The sequence below is a fragment of the Canis lupus genome, chromosome 9 (assembly GCF_048164855.1).
Source record: "Canis lupus baileyi chromosome 9, mCanLup2.hap1, whole genome shotgun sequence".
NCBI lineage: Eukaryota > Metazoa > Chordata > Mammalia > Carnivora > Canidae > Canis > Canis lupus.
The window spans coordinates 76278315-76296576 of NC_132846.1; the positions used below are offsets into that span (position 1 = coordinate 76278315).

Genomic DNA, 18262 nt, shown 5'->3' on the forward strand with positions numbered 1-18262 from the left:
CTCTGCCTGTGTCTCTGCCTCTCTCTCTCACCTCTCTGTGTTTCTAATGAATATGTAAATAAATAATCATTTTTAAAAAGGACATGAACAGAAATTTAATAGAGAAATACATACACATGGCCAACCAGCACATGAGAAAATGCTCCACATCCCTTGCCATCAGGGAATTACAAATCAAAACCACAATGAGGTCCCACCTCACACCAGTGAGAATGGTGAACATTAACAAGACAGGAAACAACACATGTTGGAGAGGATGTGGAGAAAGGGGAACCATCTTGCACTGTTGGGGATGTGAATTGGTGCAGCCACTCTGGAAAACTGTGTGGAGGTTCCTCAAAAGGTTAAAAATAGATCTGCCCTATGACCCAGAAATTGCACTGCTGGGGATTTACCCCAAATATACGGATTTTTGTGAAATGGCAGAACAGCTGCACCCCAATGTTCATAGCAACTATGTCCACAATAGCCAAACTGTGGAAGGAGGCTTGGTGTCCATCGAAAGATGATGGATAAAGGAGATGTGATCTATGTATGTAATGGAATATTACTCAGCCATTAGAAATGTCGAATACAGGGATCCCTGGGTGGCGCAGCGGTTTGGCGCCTGCCTTTGGCCCAGGGCACGATCCTGGAGACCCGGGATCGAATCCCACGTCGGGCTCCCGGTGCATGGAGCCTGCTTCTCCCTCTGCCTGTGTCTCTGCCTCTCTCTCTCTCTCACTGTGTGCCTATCATAAATAAATAAATAAATAAAAGAAATGTCGAATACACCATTTGCTTCAATGTAGTTGGAACTGGAGGGCATTATGCTGAGTGAAGTAAGTCAATCAGAGATGGACAATCATCATATGGTTTCACTAATATGGGGAATATAAGAAATAGTGAAAGGGATTATAAGGGAATGGAGGGAAAATGAGTGGGAAATATCAGAGAGGGAGACAGAACACGAGAGTCTCCTAACTCTGGGATATGAACAATGGGTAGTGGAAGGGGAAGTGAGTGGGAGGATGATGTGACTGGAAGATGGGCATTGAGAGGGGCAATTGATGGGATGAGCACTTGGTGTTTTACTATATGTTAGCAAATCAAACTCCAATAAAAATATACAAAAATAACAAGCATAAAAAATCCAAGATCAGATTACTTTATCTATGAATTCTACCAAATATCTTAAGAAGAATTAAGGCCAAAACATCTCTAAACCTTCCAATCAATTAAAATGGTTCATGATCAAATTCATTTAAGGAGGCCAGGATGACTCTGATGCAAGTCAAGGACCCTACAGGAAGGGACTCATGCACAATATCTCAGATACACATAAACACAAAAATCCTGGCATCCTGAATGCAACAGCACATGGAACGGATCATACAAGATGACCTAGAGAAAACCAGCCCTGGCATGCAAGGATCCTTCAATATACCCAGATCATAAATGGGGCCCACTATAGTAACAGAGTGAACAATTGGATGTACATCATCCTTTCCTTTGATGCCTACAACCATTTAACAAAATCCAATAGACTTTTATCTTCAAAACATCTTAACACTCAAGGCAGAAGAAGATTTTTGTCAACAAAATAGTGGTGATTTCCAAAAAAGCCACACCAACATCATATCTGACAGTGAAAAACTGAAGCCTGCCAGTCAAATCAATAGCCAGGCAAGGATGCTGATTCCCACCATGAGTATTCAACATGGTATCATGAAGGACAATAACCTGGACACCACAAACATGTCAGCTGGTACCCTAGGTTATTTTGAATAAGAGTCACCTGGTAACACCCAGAGGAGGCACACTGAGCCTCCTATATCTCTGTGATGGCAGGAAATAAATCACACATTGGATGTTCTTGTCTCTGTACCAGGAGGTGAGAATCATCCTCAGCACCGGAATAGGGAACTTAGGGCCCAGAAGGCTGGACCAACATCCCTTGTCATTTCCCTCACTAACTTACTGACCTAAACCCAAATCATCTCTTTAACTATCACCAAAACCAATGTCTTCTTGTCTAAGAGCCACAACAACTGCCTACTTTGGTCGTTTTCTGGATGTAGTATCCTAGGTATCCCATACACTTGCAAAATGAAGTACATTTCCCCCTAGATCTGTCTTATTTCTACTGAGTTGGTAGACCAGACAAAAAACCCAGGAGAAGAGAATGAAAATCTTTCTCCCACAACAATGGGAAGATCTAGACAGGAAATTTAGGGAATGATAGAAGGGTACTTACATCAAAATAGAGGAAAAATTATTTTTTTCCATATGACATTATTTCTATAAGGTCAAACTCTACAAACAAATTCTTAGACAAATGAATTATTTTAGGGAATAAAGAAATACAAGAAACATGGAAAATAAAGCCATGTTTCCACACATTAATGTGCTATCATATAAAAAGAAATTAAAAATAATCCCACTGACACTGGCATTAAAAATAAAGTATTTAGGATTAAACATCAGGATGAAGGCAAACAGGTTATTCTGTATGTTGGTAAATTGAACACCAATAAAAAATTAATTTATTAAAAAAAAGGATGAAGGCAAAACACTGAATACAAAAATTACCTACATTGATGGGAGATTTTTATTTTTTTATTTATTATTTTCTTAATTAGAGGCTTTTCAAAAGACATAAAGAGATGAGAAGGAAAATCTGTTCACAGATTAGCACACTTCATATAGTCACAAAACATTACATACTGTTGCCTGCAGATATAAAGCAATCCTTGTTAATAACACTTAAAGGATCATATCTAATTCTAGTTCTCATTGTATACTCAGATGATATGCAAACAGGGCCCTCTCTCCACTGATTAAACCAATTCATTCCCAACCCTGCAGCTGGGAGAGAAGCCCCAGCCACAGGATCCCCAGGTGACCCCATTCGGGGATCAGGGCAGAACACAGACAACTCACCATGGAGTCTTTGCTCACGTGGGTTTAACTTCTGGCAATTTTAAAAGGTAATTCATGGAGAACAAGAGACCTTGAGTCTGTGAGTGCAGGCGAGTGAGAGAAACAGGGGATGTGGGACAGTATTCTGACCAGGATGTCTTGTGTCTGCAGGTGTCCACATGAGGTGCAGCTGGTGGAGCCTGGGGGAGAACTGGTGAAGCCTGGGGCGTCCCTGAGACTCTCCTGTGTGGTCCCTGGATTCACCTTCAGTAGCTACAACATGGGCTGGGCTCACCAGCCTCCAGGGAAGGGGATGCAGTGGGTCGCAGGTTTTAACAGCGGTGGAAGTAGCACAAGCTACACAGATGCTGTGAAGGGTGAATTCACCATCTCCAGAGACAATGTCAAGAACACGCTGTATCTGCAGATGAACAGCCTGAGATCCGAGGACACGGCCGTGTATTACTGTGTGAAGGACACAGTGAGGGGACCTCAGTGTGAGCCCAGATACAAACCTCCCTGTAGAAGAGGATCAGGACCACCAGGGGGTGCACACTCCTCACCACTTCTGTCTTGAAGGCCCAGGAGCAGGTGCAGTTGGAGGTTCTGGGCAGGCTTCCTGTCAGGGTCTTGGGCTTCCTCTCCAAGGAGCAGTTTCCCCCTGGTAGCCTCTCTGAACAAAGGAATTTGTGCTTAACTATGCAAGGACTTATTCAGAAACTTAGTTTATATAGGAAAACAACTACTTTATATGCACAAGAGACAGAGTTGCTTATATCTATTTAATATTTTGCCTAAATATGAATAATATACAAATAACTCCATGTACCTCATTTTCTTGTCAGATCAGCAATGCAAGAGAGGTGGGCAGTGGGATGGGTGACATGGTGACAGGAACTAAGGGGGGCACCTGAAGTGTGGAGCACTGGGTGTTATACTATATTTTGGCAAATCTAACTCCAATAAAAAATATACATAAAAAAACAACCCAAGCACTAAAAAATAAATCTGACTTCTGGATAAATGAGAACAATGATTAAAGAGAAGCAGAAAAATTTATGAAGTGATAATAAACTTGGATCAAGGAATTGCCCAGACTCTCAAGTGCAAGCTGTCCTTTTACCAAGGTCACCAGCTGGTTCAGAAGGTCAAGTGTACACTGTGTACTCAGAGACCAGAGGCTTCTACTGGATCCATGAGGTTCCTCAGGGCGAGAAGCTGGATTGGTGGACATTCCACCTGCAGGGAATAACTCATGGATCCTTCAGCTGCTGGCGTCATCTCAATGGGTGTGTCTTCTACCATCCCTGTGGTGAAACCTAATGTCCAGGTGATGGGAGGAGGAGGTGGGGCCTTCGGGGAGCACTTAGGTCAGGAGATTTAGTCCCATTGTGAGACCTAGTCCTTTATACACCAGTACTGGGAAAGCTCCTTCACCCCGGGCCCATGTGAGGTGACAGGGAATTGAGGCTTAGGACATGGGCATTCTCCAGGCATCATATCTTCCTGCAGCTGGACCTCAGATCCCTAGACTCAAGAACTGTGGGAATGAGTGTCTATTGTTTAATCCGCTCTGTCTATGAAGTTCTTCCAGCCTGGGGCACAGGCTAAGACATTAGTGGCACATGAACCCAAACACTGATGCTTTGGTGTTTCCAGGAGTGATGACTGTGATGACCCTGAGGGATTTGAGTGCCATCATCTCCTTATGGAGTTGTATCATACTGACTACTGTGAGTTGTGTGCCTCAGCTACTTTTAGCATTTGACTTTTAACTTTATATACAATCCCTTTTGTAAAGGGTCCTTGCACCATCCAGGTAACAGGACCTGGTGACGACAATATCTAACAGCTCTGCCATCCTATCCCATAGTTTACACATTAATGCAGCTGAGAGTGCAGTTGTGTCAGAAAGTTAAGTCCACCCATTATAACTCAGCCAGTGTGCCAGCCCCAAATGAACTTAACATGAGGAGTGGCCCAGCTTTGTCCAAAATCAGCATGATTTGTGCATTTATCTCCTTTTCCCATACTTGCACATCCAGGACTTTAATCATGAGAGGATGAAGGAGAGCGAGGAGCACAGAGGTTCCATAACATATTGGAGGCCCAGGACCTAGGTGGAGGTTTGATGAACGTGTAAGCAGACTTTGGGGCAGAAGGTTGTTCTACCTGCAACACAACCCTCCCTCCTGACTGTGTCCAGGATCCTGGTCAGCCCTTTGAAGACATTTTCCTCATGGGAGCAAGAGGAGCCAGGGCTTTTTGAATGAGATCCCAGAGAGAACATAGACATCTGAAAGGTCACTTCAGACCCTGCTCTCAGGAAATCCCCAGGAACTAGGACTCAGCTTCCCCTTTCCCAATTTCATAAAAAGTCACGTCATATGTGCACGACCTCAGCTTGGAAATAGATGGTGCCCAGCCCTCATGTATATGCCTTTTGGTCCTCCTCACCTAGGACTTACCAATTTTCTTCATTTCTTACATTTTCTTACATCACTTCCATGGATACATGACGTCATGGACTCAACCTTCTGCACTGAGGTCCCAGCTGTCCTGAGAGCCAAGTACCATGGAAACTAGAGCAACACTTACAATCATAATAACACCTACTGTCAAGCTGAAAGGATCATTTACTCACCCGGGGCACATATGGTTCTTGGGAGGAACACTCTCAACTTAGTTTGAAAGGGTAGGACCATTGGCCCCTTCCCACACGACAGGAGACACGGAGCCCCAACAACGCAGGCATTTCCATGGTTACTAGCTCCAAGATGAGCCCCCATCACCTTGCAGTCCCTAATTCCACATGGGAAGTACGAGGATAAGGGGGCATCTGGACATGTGCTTATGTGCTCCATCTAACCATCCTGGTTCTTCACTTTTTGTTCTTCATCCTCTGTGCTCCTCATGGACAGGTCCCTGCATGTGCTCTGATGATTTCATGAATTATAAATCTTTTACAAGGAAGTCATTCATCCCTGTTGCATATTTTATCATTCTCTCTCCCTCCTCTGCTTATGCCCCTCACCTCCAAGACTTGAGCACATACGTTAGTAGAGGAAAGAGTCTCAAAGCATTAAAACTAGCAAGCTCATGTTGTTTGACTTTCTATGTCTCAGAGAAATCCTGATATGATTTAGAGTTTTATTGTTGATGTATCAATTCTGTATTCATTGATCCTTATCTGGACATTTTTTGTACTCTAATATTAGCAGGTACACACATAATTAGCAATGATGGACTACCCATTTAAACTTTGCACTGAGGTGAGGGACTCAGCCTAAGGAAACAGGTTACATTCCTGTTTCTCTGAACACCCACAGATTTCTGCTGGCAGAGCTGATCATTTCCTCTTGTCCTCATGTATAGACCATGGTCCCTCAGTGGTGACCATTTCTCTCATGTTCCAGCTCCACTTGGAAGGCAAGAAAGCCCTCAATCCTGCACCCAGCTCTGCACCAGTTACAGAACACAGCTTTCTCACTGTATGTCTTGTGTTCAAGGAATGATACCAGCCCTCTGGAGTCCCCTGTGTAGGTTCCAGCTGAGACCCAGTCCCTCTAAATCACAGGCATTTACTCATGAGAATATTTGATGCCCCTCTGTACACAGGACCAACACACCAGTGTCTCAAAAGGGATTAGAGTTGAGGGGCTACAGAATGCCCATCTGTCTGAGGAGGAGAATGAAAGGGTTCAGGGAAAAAGTGACACCCCCTGAGGACAGGTCTCTCAAGATTCATACCAACCCCAGGTCCCTATGTCATGGACCTCGGACATTCCTTCCTTTTCATAGGGGTCTTGGCCAATACTTCTATCTGGTCGTGGTCTGCTGGCTTAACAGGAATGTCTATGAGGGTTCTGGCAGAAGCACAGAATCCAGGAGGACCTGCTGCCTGAGGTGCAAGGAGCAGGTGTCAGGAAGAGGGGCAATCAGCAGGAAGGAGTCCCATGAATGTACAGAACCAGAGCTTTTGGGCAAAGAGTTGTCATTAAGAAGCTGTGGCGACTCTCAGAGAGCTGACCCAATTCACCTGCCCTTCTTCTGTCCCACCCACCAGGCAACCTGGAGCATCTCCTGAGTCACCTGACACCGTGCAGCTAGTTATGCTCCTCCAATTATCAGAGTCACCACTTCCACAATCATGGGGTCACCACACCCTCAGCTGTAGGCCAGAGATGGTCAATGCATGACGGCTCCTGCCCCTCCTCTCCTCCAGGACTATGTTTACACTTGGTGGTGTCCACCCTAAAGCACAGCAGTCAGCAAAGCCCAGAGTCCTTGCACTGACCGTGTCTCCTGTATGATGGGAATGAAACCAGTGTCTGGCCCAGGTCGGAGGGGACACACACCTGAACACATTAATATGCTATTTGCACAGCCCAATTGAACAGAACTGTGAGAACAACCTGGACAATCATACACTGTAGCAGTGACCAGAGTTCTCCCAGGTCCCAAAGCACTGCTCACCATGAAGAAGGCACAAGGGGACCATAAACACACAATATCAAGCTCTAGTGTGGAGGTATTGCATCCAAACCAGAAGCAGATTCTTCTCCTCCACTCTGGTTTTTATGTGCAGCTCTTCTCTTCTTGAAACCTGACATACACATGAGCCCCTCTGCACAGGTGAGACAGGAACTGATCTCCAAGAGGGAAACCCCCACTTCAGAGATCCTCCCCTGTCACTCAGGTAGGGGACACTGATCCAACATTCAGCAGTTCAGGAACCCTATTTCTGCATGATACCATTTATTTGCATCTGAGGAGCCTTCCCTGTCCAGTGATGTCCATGACCTCAAATCGTGGCCCTGGCTGTTCCTTCTGGCAAAGGGGATGTCCACAGCATTGATGTTTACTGAGACCTCCCTGTGGGTATGAGGCACAGTTCTGGAAGCAATGACATGGTGTGTCAGCCTGGGAATTATCATCTGAGGGGCAGGGCTGAGCCCTCGTATCCACAGACTTGCAGGACCCCAGGCATTGGGAGGACAGACAAACCCAACATGCACACACTTCCCTATATCTGCTTGAATCATATTTTCTTTAGTTGTGTTGACTTGAAACAAGCCACACACCCAGGCCCAGGGTCCAGGTGGAGGACAATGCCCATGAGCTGGATGCAGGGAAAAGGGCACAATGGGATCCTGACTCCAAATATCAGCTACAGTGTGTGTGTGTGTGTGTGTGTGTGTGTATCTTATTGGACAATGGAGTTGCAGTGCCCTGTGAGATGCATATGTCTTCATGAGAAGATAGATGTGACCTTTAGTAACCTAAAGGATATAAGGGGTTCTCCAAAGCCCTGAAAGTTCCTGGCCTCATGGTGAGTGTGGACTGTGAGTGCATCTGGGGCTACAGGGAAGTGTCTCCACCAGAATTTCAGAGGTGCTTTGCTTGGGGTCTCCCTGCAGACTGTGCATAGCTAGGAACCCAGATCACTATTGCAGGACATGTTAACTGAGCACATGGTGTCATGGGAGGAACTCTCTGAAGGCACAACACAGCATTTTGGGGGCAGAAAGATTTCCCTCATTCCCTTTTAGGTTTTTACGATAGGTTAAAAATTACTTGGACATAAGACAAACAGGAGAAAAATAGTATTAATCTTGCATGTATAGCAGCTTGTAAAATATAAAGACACAGAAATGTGAGCAAAGTAGAAAGGACTTACATCTATATAAAGGGTGGGGATTGGATGGCATGACAACAGATAGAAATGTGGATTGGAATATTTTTCCATCTCTTTGTGTCTTCCTCAATTTCTTTCAGAAGTGTTCTATAGTTTTGAGGTTATAGATCCCTTACATCTTTGGTTAGGTTAATTTCTAGGTATCTTATGCTTTTCGGTGCAATTGTAAATGGGATTGACTCCTTAATTTCTCTTTCTTCAGTCTCATTGTTAGTGTATAGAAATGCCATTGATTTCTGGGCATTGATTTTGTATCCTGCCACGCTACCGAATTGCTGTATGAGTTCTAGCAATCTTGGGGTGGAGACTTTTGGGTTTTCTATGTAGAGTATCATGTCATCAGCGAAGAGGGAGAGTTTGACTTCTTCTTTGCCAATTTGAATGCCTTTAATGTCTTTTTGTTGTCTGATTGCTGAGGCTAGGACTTCCAGTACTATGTTGAACAGCAGTGGTGAGAGTGGACATCCCTGTCTTGTTCCTGATCTTAGGGGAAAGGCTCCCAGTGCTTCGCCATTGAGAATGATATTTGCTGTGGGCTTTTCATAGATGGCTTTTAAGATGTCGAGGAATGTTCCCTCTATCCCTACACTCTGAAGAGTTTTGATCAGGAATGGATGCTGTATTTTCCATGCTCATGTATTGGCAGAATTAATATTGTGAAAATGTCAATGTTACAAGGGGCAATATACACGTTTAATGCAATCGCTATCAAAATACCATGGACTTTCTTCAGAGAGTTAGAACAAATTATTTTAAGATTTGAGTGGAATCAGAAAAGACCCCGAAAAGCCAGGGGAATTTTATTTTATTTTATTTTTTTAATTTTTTTATTTTGTTTATGATAGTCATACAGAGAGAGAGAGAGAGAGAGAGAGGCAGAGACATAGGCAGAGGGAGAAGCAAGCTCCATGCACCGGGAGCCTGACGTGGGATTCGATCCTGGGTCTCCAGGATCGCGCCCTGGGCCAAAGGCAGGCGCCAAACCGCTGCGCCACCCAGGGATCCCGCCAGGGGAATTTTAAAAAAGAAAACCATATCTGGGGGCATCACAATGCCAGATTTCAGGTTGTACTACAAAGCTGTGGTCATCAAGACCGTGTGGTACTGGCACAAAAACAGACACATAGATCAGTGGAACAGAATAGAGAATCCAGAAGTGGACCCTGAACTTCATGGTCAACTAATATTCGATAAAGGAGGAAAGACTATCCATTGGAAGAAAGACAGTCTCTTCAATAAATGGTGCTGGGAAATTTGGACATCCACATGCAGAAGAATGAAACTAGACCACTCTCTTTCACCATACACAAAGATAAACTCAAAATGGATGAAAGATCTAAATGTGAGACAAGATTCCATCAAAATCCTAGAGAAGAACACAGGCAACACCCTTTTTGAACTCGGCCATAGTAACTTCTTGCAAGATACATTCACGAAGGCAAAAGAAACAAAAGCAAAAAATGAACTATTTGGACTTCATCAAGATAAGAAGCTTTTGTTGACTGCAATTGCACTGTTGGGGATTTACCCCAAAGATACAAATGCAATGAAACGCCGGGACACCTGCACCCCAATGTTTATAGCAGCAATGGCCACGATAGCCAAACTGTGGAAGGAGCCTCGGTGTCCAACGAAAGATGAATGGATAAAGAAGATGTGGTTTATGTATACAATGGAATATTGCTCAGCTATTAGAAATGACAAATACCCACCATTTGCTTCAACGTGGATGGAACTGGAGGGTATTATGCTGAGTGAAGTAAGTCAGTCGGAGAAGGACAAACATTATATGTTCTCATTCATTTGGGGAATATAAATAATAGTGAAAGGGAATATAAGGGAAGGGAGAAGAAATGTGTGGGAAATATCAGAAAGGGAGACAGAACGTAAAGACTGCTAACTCTGGGAAACGAACTAGGGGTGGTAGAAGGGGAGGAGGGTGGGGGGTGGGAGTGAATGGGTGACGGGCACTGGGTGTTATTCTGTATGTTAGTAAATTGAACACCAATAAAAAATAAATTAAAAAAAAAGATAAGAAGCTTTTGTACAGCAAAGGACACAGTCAACAAAACTAAAAGACAACCTACAGAATGGGAGAAGATATTTGCAAATGACATATCAGATAAAGGGCTAGTTTCCAAGATCTATAAAGAACTTATTAAACTCAACACCAAAGAAACAAACAATCCAATCATGAAATGGGCAAAAGACATGAAGAGAAATCTCACAGAGGAAGACATAGACATGGCCAACATGCATATGAGAAAATGCTCTGCATCACTTGCCATCAGGGAAATACAAATCAAAACCACAATGAAATACCACCTCACACCAGTGACAATGGGGCAAATTAACAAGGCAGGAAACAACAAATGTTGGAGAGGATGCGGAGAAAAGGGAACCCTCTTACACTGTTGGTGGGACTGTGAACTGGTGCAGCCACTCTGGAAAACTGTGTGGAGGTTCCTCAAACAGTTAAAAATAGACCTGCCCTACGACCCAGCAATTGCACTGTTGGGGATTTACCCCAAAGATACAAATGCAATGAAACGCCGGGACACCTGCAGCCCAATGTTTATAGCAGCAATGGCCACGATAGCCTAACTGTGGAAGGAGTCTCGGTGTCCAAAGAAAGATGAATGGATAAAGAAGATGTGGTTTATGTATACAATGGAATATTACTCAGCTATTAGAAATGACAAATACCCACCATTTGCTTCAACGTGGATGGAACTGGAGGGTACTATGCTGAGTGAAGTAACTCAGTCGGAGAAGGACAAACATTATATGTTCTCATTCATTTGAGGAATATAAATAATAGTAAAAGGGAATATAAGGGAAGGGAGAAGAAATGTGTGGGAAATATCAGAAAGGGGACAGAACATAAAGACTGCTAACTCTGGGAAACGAACTAGGGGTGGTAGAAGGGGAGGAGGGCGGGGGGTGGGAGTGAATGGGTGACGGGCACTTGGGGTTATTCTGTATGTTAGTAAATTGAACACCAATTAAAAATAAATTTAAAAAAAGCACAGAAATGTGAAGATAAATACGTTGATGGTTTAGAACATCATAAATCCACTGTGCCACCAAAAGAAAGTGATGTACGGTTGTGAAGTAATGCTTGCATATAACTTGTAAAGAATTGAATCTAAGACTAGAGCTGACTATATAGTCAGAGGACATGCAAATTGGGCGCTCCATATACTGATTAAACCAGCCCAGCCCTGACCCTCAATCTGCAGAGGAGCCCCAGCCCCAGGATCCCCAGGTGACACCATTCCGTGCTCAGGGCACAACACAGACATACCACCATGGAGTCTGTGCTCAGCTGGGTTTTCCTTGTCACTATTTTAAAAGGTAATTCATGGAGAACAAGGGACCTTGAGTATGTGAGTGCAGGTGAGTGAAAGAAACAGGGGATGCGGGACCATTTCCTGACCAGGATGTCTTATGTCTGCAGGTGTCCAGGGCGAGGTGCAGCTGGTGGAGTCTGGGGGAGACCTTGTGAAGCCTGAGGGGTCCCTGAGACTCTCCTGTGTGGCCTCTGGATTCACCTTCAGTAGCTTCTACATGAGCTGGTTCTGCCAGGCTCCAGGGAAGGGGCTACAGTGGGTTGCAGAAATTAGCAGTAGTGGAAGTAGCACAAGCTACGCAGACACTGTGAAGGGCCGATTCACCATCTCCAGAGACAATGCCAAGAACACGCTGTATCTGCAGATGAACAGCCTGATAGCCGAGGACATGGCCGTATATTACTGTGCAAGGTACACAGTGAGGGGACCTCAGTGTGTGTCCAGACACTCACTTCCCTGTAGAAGGGGATCAGTACCACCAGGGGGTGCGCACTCCTCACCACTTTTGTCTTGAAGGCCTAGGAGCAGGTGCAGATGGACATTCTTGGCAGGTTTCCTCTCGGGGTCTGGGCTTCCTCTCCATGGAGCAGTTTCCCCCAAGGAGTCTCTCTGAACACTTGATTGTGTGTTTACCGATTTAGTCTCTTTCTTAGAGACTTAGAATTCAAATATAGCACTTGCACTTCCTTGTACTTAACTCTTCCTGACCCAAAGTATTAATCAATTACAAATAACTCCATTCATGTCATCTGAACCTTTTCATGAGTCGTTTTGGCACTCTCTTTGGATCACAGGACTTCATGATAACTGTTGTCTTGCACATCACGGTATTCAATAATCTCCATTCAACACAAGAGAAAAGAGACATTCTACAAAAATGTTAATAATGGCCTGGGAGTGGGAAAAATTCCCAGCATGACATGGTAGGGAGGTGGACTCTGAGGTCACCCACAGACACACAATCACGAGAGTGTAAGCTTTAATTAAATACCTTCACCTTTATATCTGATGAGAGCAAGGCAGGCCTCTCATCACGTCATAAATGCCTGGATGATGCCAGGGAGGTCACTAGCTTAGGGGTGTGTTGTGGGTCAGTGTTGGGGACAGGATCTTGCTCCATGGGATTTGGGGAGGCGGAAGTGCCCCAGGGGAGCACTAAGGTCAGAAGGTGTAGCCTCATGATTCGATCAGGGCCCTAATACACCAGGCCTGGGAAAGCTCCTTGCAACCTGGCTGCATGTGAGGTGATGGGGAAAGGACGGGCTAGGACGTGGGTGCTCTCCAGACACCACATCAGTCTGCACCTGGACCTCAGACGTCCCAGATTCCAGATCTGTGAGAATGAGTGTCTGTTGTTTGATCCATCCAGTCCATGTACGATGTTCCAGGAGTTGGGACAGGCTAAAGTCATTTTTTTCTTTGTTTAAATTGAATTTACCAAAATTTACTACACACTCAGTGCTCATCACATCAAGTGCCCTCCTTAACTACAATCACCAAGTTCCCCCATCCCCCACCCCCTCCCTTCCAGCGGCCCTCAGTGTCTTTCCTCAGAGTTAAGGGTCTCTCATGATTTTTCTTCTTCTGTAGTATTACCCAACTAAGTTTCACTCCTTCCTTTATGGTCTCTTTCAATATTTCCTATATTCCACATATGAATGAAACCATATCATTGCCTTTCTGTGATTAATTTCTCTCAACATAATACCTCCAGTTCCACCCATGTTGAAGGAAATGTTATTTCATGTTATTCATCATTTCTGACAGCTGTGTAATATCCCATTGTATATATAAACCACATTTTGGGTATACTTTTATTAGAGTTTGATTAGCAAACATATATTATAACAGCCAGTACTCATTCTTTAAATTGTCCCCCTTAGCTCCTGTCATCCAGGGACCCCAACTCCCAGACCATCTCCCCTACCACTCTCCTTGTTTTCTTTTTATTTTCCCCATAGTTAGGAGTTTCTCATGTACTGTCACTGTCTCTGATAATTCCCACTCATTCTATCCCCTTTCCCCTTTACTCCCTTCCACTATTTCTTATATTCTTTGTATGAGTGAAACCATACAATGTTTGTCCTTCTCTGAATCACTTACTTCAGTCAGCATAATACACTCCACGTCCATCCACGTCGAAGCAAATGGTGGGTATTCATCTTTTCTAATGGCTGAGTAATGTCCCAGTGTATATATAGACCATATGTCCTTTATCTATTCATCTGTTGATGGACATTGAAGCTCCTTCTGCAGTTTCTTTATTGACTCTTCTGTAGAAGGGCATCATGATTCCTCCCACATTTGATTATTGTGGACATTGCTGCAGTGAACAGTGGGGTGAAGGGGTCTCTATATTTCATTACATTTGTGTATTTTGGGTAAATACCCTGTAGTGTAATGACTGAATCATAGGGTGGCTTTATTCTCACTTTTTCAGGACATTCCATTCTGTTTTCTGGAGTGGCTGAACAAGCCTGCATTCCCACAAAAAGTGAAAGAGAAAGTTCCACATTCTGGATATCCTCACTTATATTTATTGTTTCTGGCCTTGTTACTTTATCCATTCTGAGTTGTATAAGTGGGATCTTAATGTGGTTTTCATTTGTATTTCCCTGATGACAAGTCATGTGGATCACTTTTCTCATCTGCCTGTTGGCCATGTGTAGGTCTTCTTTGGAGAAATGTCTTTTTGTTCATTCTCTCCATTTCTTGACTGAATTGTTTGTTTTGTTGGGTGCTGACTTTGTTAAGGAAATATCTTGTCCTATTCTGTAGGTTGCCTTTTATTTTGTTGCCTGTTGCATTGTTGTACAGATTCTACCTTGAATAAGTCCTAATAGTTTAATTTCCCTATGTTTCCCTGTTGTTTCCTATGCCTTTTGAGAGGTGCCTTGATAGCAGTCACTGCAGCTGAGGTCAAAAAGTAGCTACCAAAAAAAAAAGAAAAAAAAAGTTGCTACCTGAATTCTCCTCTAGGAGTTTGATGGATTAGTGTCTCAGATTTTGGTACTTCATCCACTTTGAGTTTATGCTTGTGTTTGGTGTAGCTGAATGGTCAATTCATTCTTATGCAGGTGGCTGTACAATTTTTTTCAGATCCATTTATTGATGAGACTTTTTTTCATTTGATATTTTTTCTTACTTATTGAGGAGGAGTTGCCCATAGACTTGAGGGTCCATTTCTGCATATTGTGCTCTGTTCCATTGATCTATGTGTTGTTTTTGCCATACCAGGCTATCTTGATGATAAAGACTTTATAATAGAGCTTCTCTGCAAATATTGTTTTGCCCTACAGCTGTAGGATTTTTTTTTGCCAAAATGTTTCTACCTATTTGGCTATCTATGAAAGGAATTGAAGAAGACACAAAGAGATGGAAAACCTTCCATGCTTATGGATTAGAGCAATGAATAATGTCAGGGCACCTGTGTTGTTCAGAGTTTGAGTGCTTGCAATTGGCTCGGCTGATCCTGGGTTCCTGGAATGGTGTCCTGAATCAGGCTTTTGGAAAGGATCCTGCTTCTCCCCCTGCCTATGTCTCTACCTCCATCTGTGTGACTCTCCTGAATAAAAAAATAAATATTTAAAACAAAACCAAAAATAAGTATTGTGAAAATCTCTATGCTGCCCAGAACCTTCTACGTATTCAAAGAAATCCTTATCAAAACACCCTGAACATTTTTCACAGAGTAGCAACATATAATCTTAAGATTATTATGACACACAGAGAGATATGAGGCAAACATTGATGCTGTGGCATTGCCCTGCTGTATTTGTTTTGAAAAGAATCCGTTAGCCTCCCTCATCCAGCGAAGGGTGCATTTCTCACCTGGAACTAGGACTCACTTCTTGCAAACCATAGGTATCTGTTAAAAACTCACAGTGGACACACAGAAGGAGAATAATGATACAAGAGAGTCAGAGATACCCAGACACTTTGGGACTTCAGTTTAAGGATGTTCTTTTATAACATTTTCAGAAGATAAGGATGTGATAACCCTGTGGAATATGTGTCTCACCATTAGCTTACAGGGTTGTGTTGTACTGATGGTTGTGACGTGTGCTCCTTGTCACTGGTGAACATTTGGTGTCCTGTGTCCTCATTTCAAACACACCTGCATCTGTGAGTCTCCCTCTGGAAGTGAGATCAGATTCCCTTTAGGATTTCCTCAATGGAACCCCTCAAGGGACCTACATGACTTATTTACTCTTTATCATTTTATTGAAATGCAAACATTTTCATCATGGGATATGCAACAACCAGGTAACATGACTTGGTCATGTCAATATCCAACAGCCTTACCATCCTATTCCATAGTCTACATATGAACTTACATGGCGGTGAAGCTGTTTCAGAGAAGGTTAGTCCACTCATGGTCAGCACGGCAGGGGAGCAGCTCCCAATGCCCGGAAGCATGGCAGTAGCTGGCTTTGCTGATTTCATTAATATTTATACACATAGCAGCTGTCCCGAAACACACACCCTCAGAACATAACATGAGAGGATGGATCATGAGATGGAGCACACAGTTCCTCTGGTAATGTGCAGCCCCTGGACCTTAGATGGGCTTGGATGAATCTGTAAATCACAGTGCAGTTGATAATGGATTGTTATCATTTGCTATTGGTTTTGTTTCCTCTGGAGATTCTCACACCCTACCCTATTGAGGCCTGTTTTGGGGGTTTTGTGACTCTCTTCCTGGCTGTATCAGAGTGCTGTTCTGAACATGGCCTCCTACCTCTGGCCTGGAGTTGAATGCTTGCACCCCCACTCTTCAGGGAGCCCTCACAGGAGAGCCATCAAGCCATCCTGTCCTCAGTTTACAACTGAACCCAGTCTTTACCCTGCCTGTGTCTAAGCTGGTTTATCTCAGACACATGAATGAGTCTCTAAATGTCAATATGAGGTATTCCTGTGGTGTGGACCTGGGATGGTCCTCCGAGCAAGGGTCTCATGGTCTCTTACTTTCTTCCTGCTGGTCTCAGGATAGAGGCACAGGACCAAACAGGGTTCAGTTTATGGAAACACAAATCACAATGCCTGCACAGACATAATGTTTACCCATCTCCAGAATGCTGTCCTTCTTAACCATCCATCACATCATGCCGCTTTTTGTTTGTAGGACTCAGGGGAACCACGGATCCTGGAAATTTCCCCACTTTGCCACTTGAGCACCATCATACCAGGTTCGTTCCATACAGGACCAGAAATCTGTTTTTAACTTATTTTTTATTGGAATGCAAGTCCTGCCCCCATCCTGTGTTGTCCTTCTCCACAGGAGATCTGGCCAGGTTCCCCTGCAGGAGTCTGGATCTGGGCTGGGGAAACCCAGGCAGACACTTACACTCACCTGCCCCTTCTCTGAGTTCTCACTGCGCATGTCAGTGAGGGTGTCACATGGGTCCATCAGCCTCCAGGGGAAGGCCCTGGAGTGAATGCCAAAGTCTGGAGGGAAAAGGCTGAGTACCACAGCCTGTCTCTGAACAGCACCAAGAGGTATAGAAAGTCCAAAACCTGAAAAGATAAATGATGTTTCACACAAGAACCACATCTATTCAACGTGATGAACAACCAGCTGTTGAGATAGAGCAGAGCATCTGCCATGAAATCACAAGTTCAGGGATCCCTGGGTGGCGCAGCGGTTTAGCGCCTGCCTCTGGCCCAGGGCGCGATCCTGGAGACCCGGGATCGAATCCCACGTCAGGCTCCCGGTGCATGGAGCCTGCTTCTCCCTCTGCCTGTGTCTCTGCCTCTCTCTCTCTCTCTCTGTGTGACTATCATAAATAAATAAAAATTAAAAAAAAAGAAATCACAAGTTCATGTTTGAGCATGAGAACAGAATTGCTATAGTTTATGAAAACAACACCATGAAAATCAATTCCCAGAATCTATATTTATATAATATGTAAACACTGAGTTACTAGAGACCAATTAGGGAACAGGTCAACACTGAGGAGACCAGGAAAAAAAACAAGACTTTTCAATATATTGTCAATGGAGAAACTATTCATAGGCAATCATTAATCATGAAATAGGAATGTTATAGATAAAATATCAATATGCATAATACCAAATATTAAGAATACACTTTGTGAAAAATCAACTAGATGAACCTGTTGAACAACCAGACTGATCAGATACAACAGAGCATCTTACATTAAATCACAAGTTCACGTTTGAATATGAGAAAAAAATTCGTACAGCTTACAAAAAGAGCAACATGAAAATCAATTGCCAAATTCTATATTCATATAAAAAAATAACACTGATATAGTAGAGACCAGTTAGGGGGCAGGTCAACACTGAG

The 18262-nt window shown here is 43.7% G+C and overlaps 1 gene segment (V, D, J or C); it reads left to right on the plus strand.

Moving 5' to 3' along the window:
• Window positions 1-12756, plus strand: part of LOC140639540 (immunoglobulin heavy variable 3-74-like) — a 274944-nt gene extending 262188 nt beyond the window's left edge. Inside the window, 2 exon segments of the V gene segment in view lie at window positions 12060-12363; window positions 12747-12756. Coding sequence covers window positions 12060-12363; window positions 12747-12756 — 314 coding nt within the window.
• The last annotated feature ends 5506 nt before the right edge of the window (window positions 12757-18262 follow it).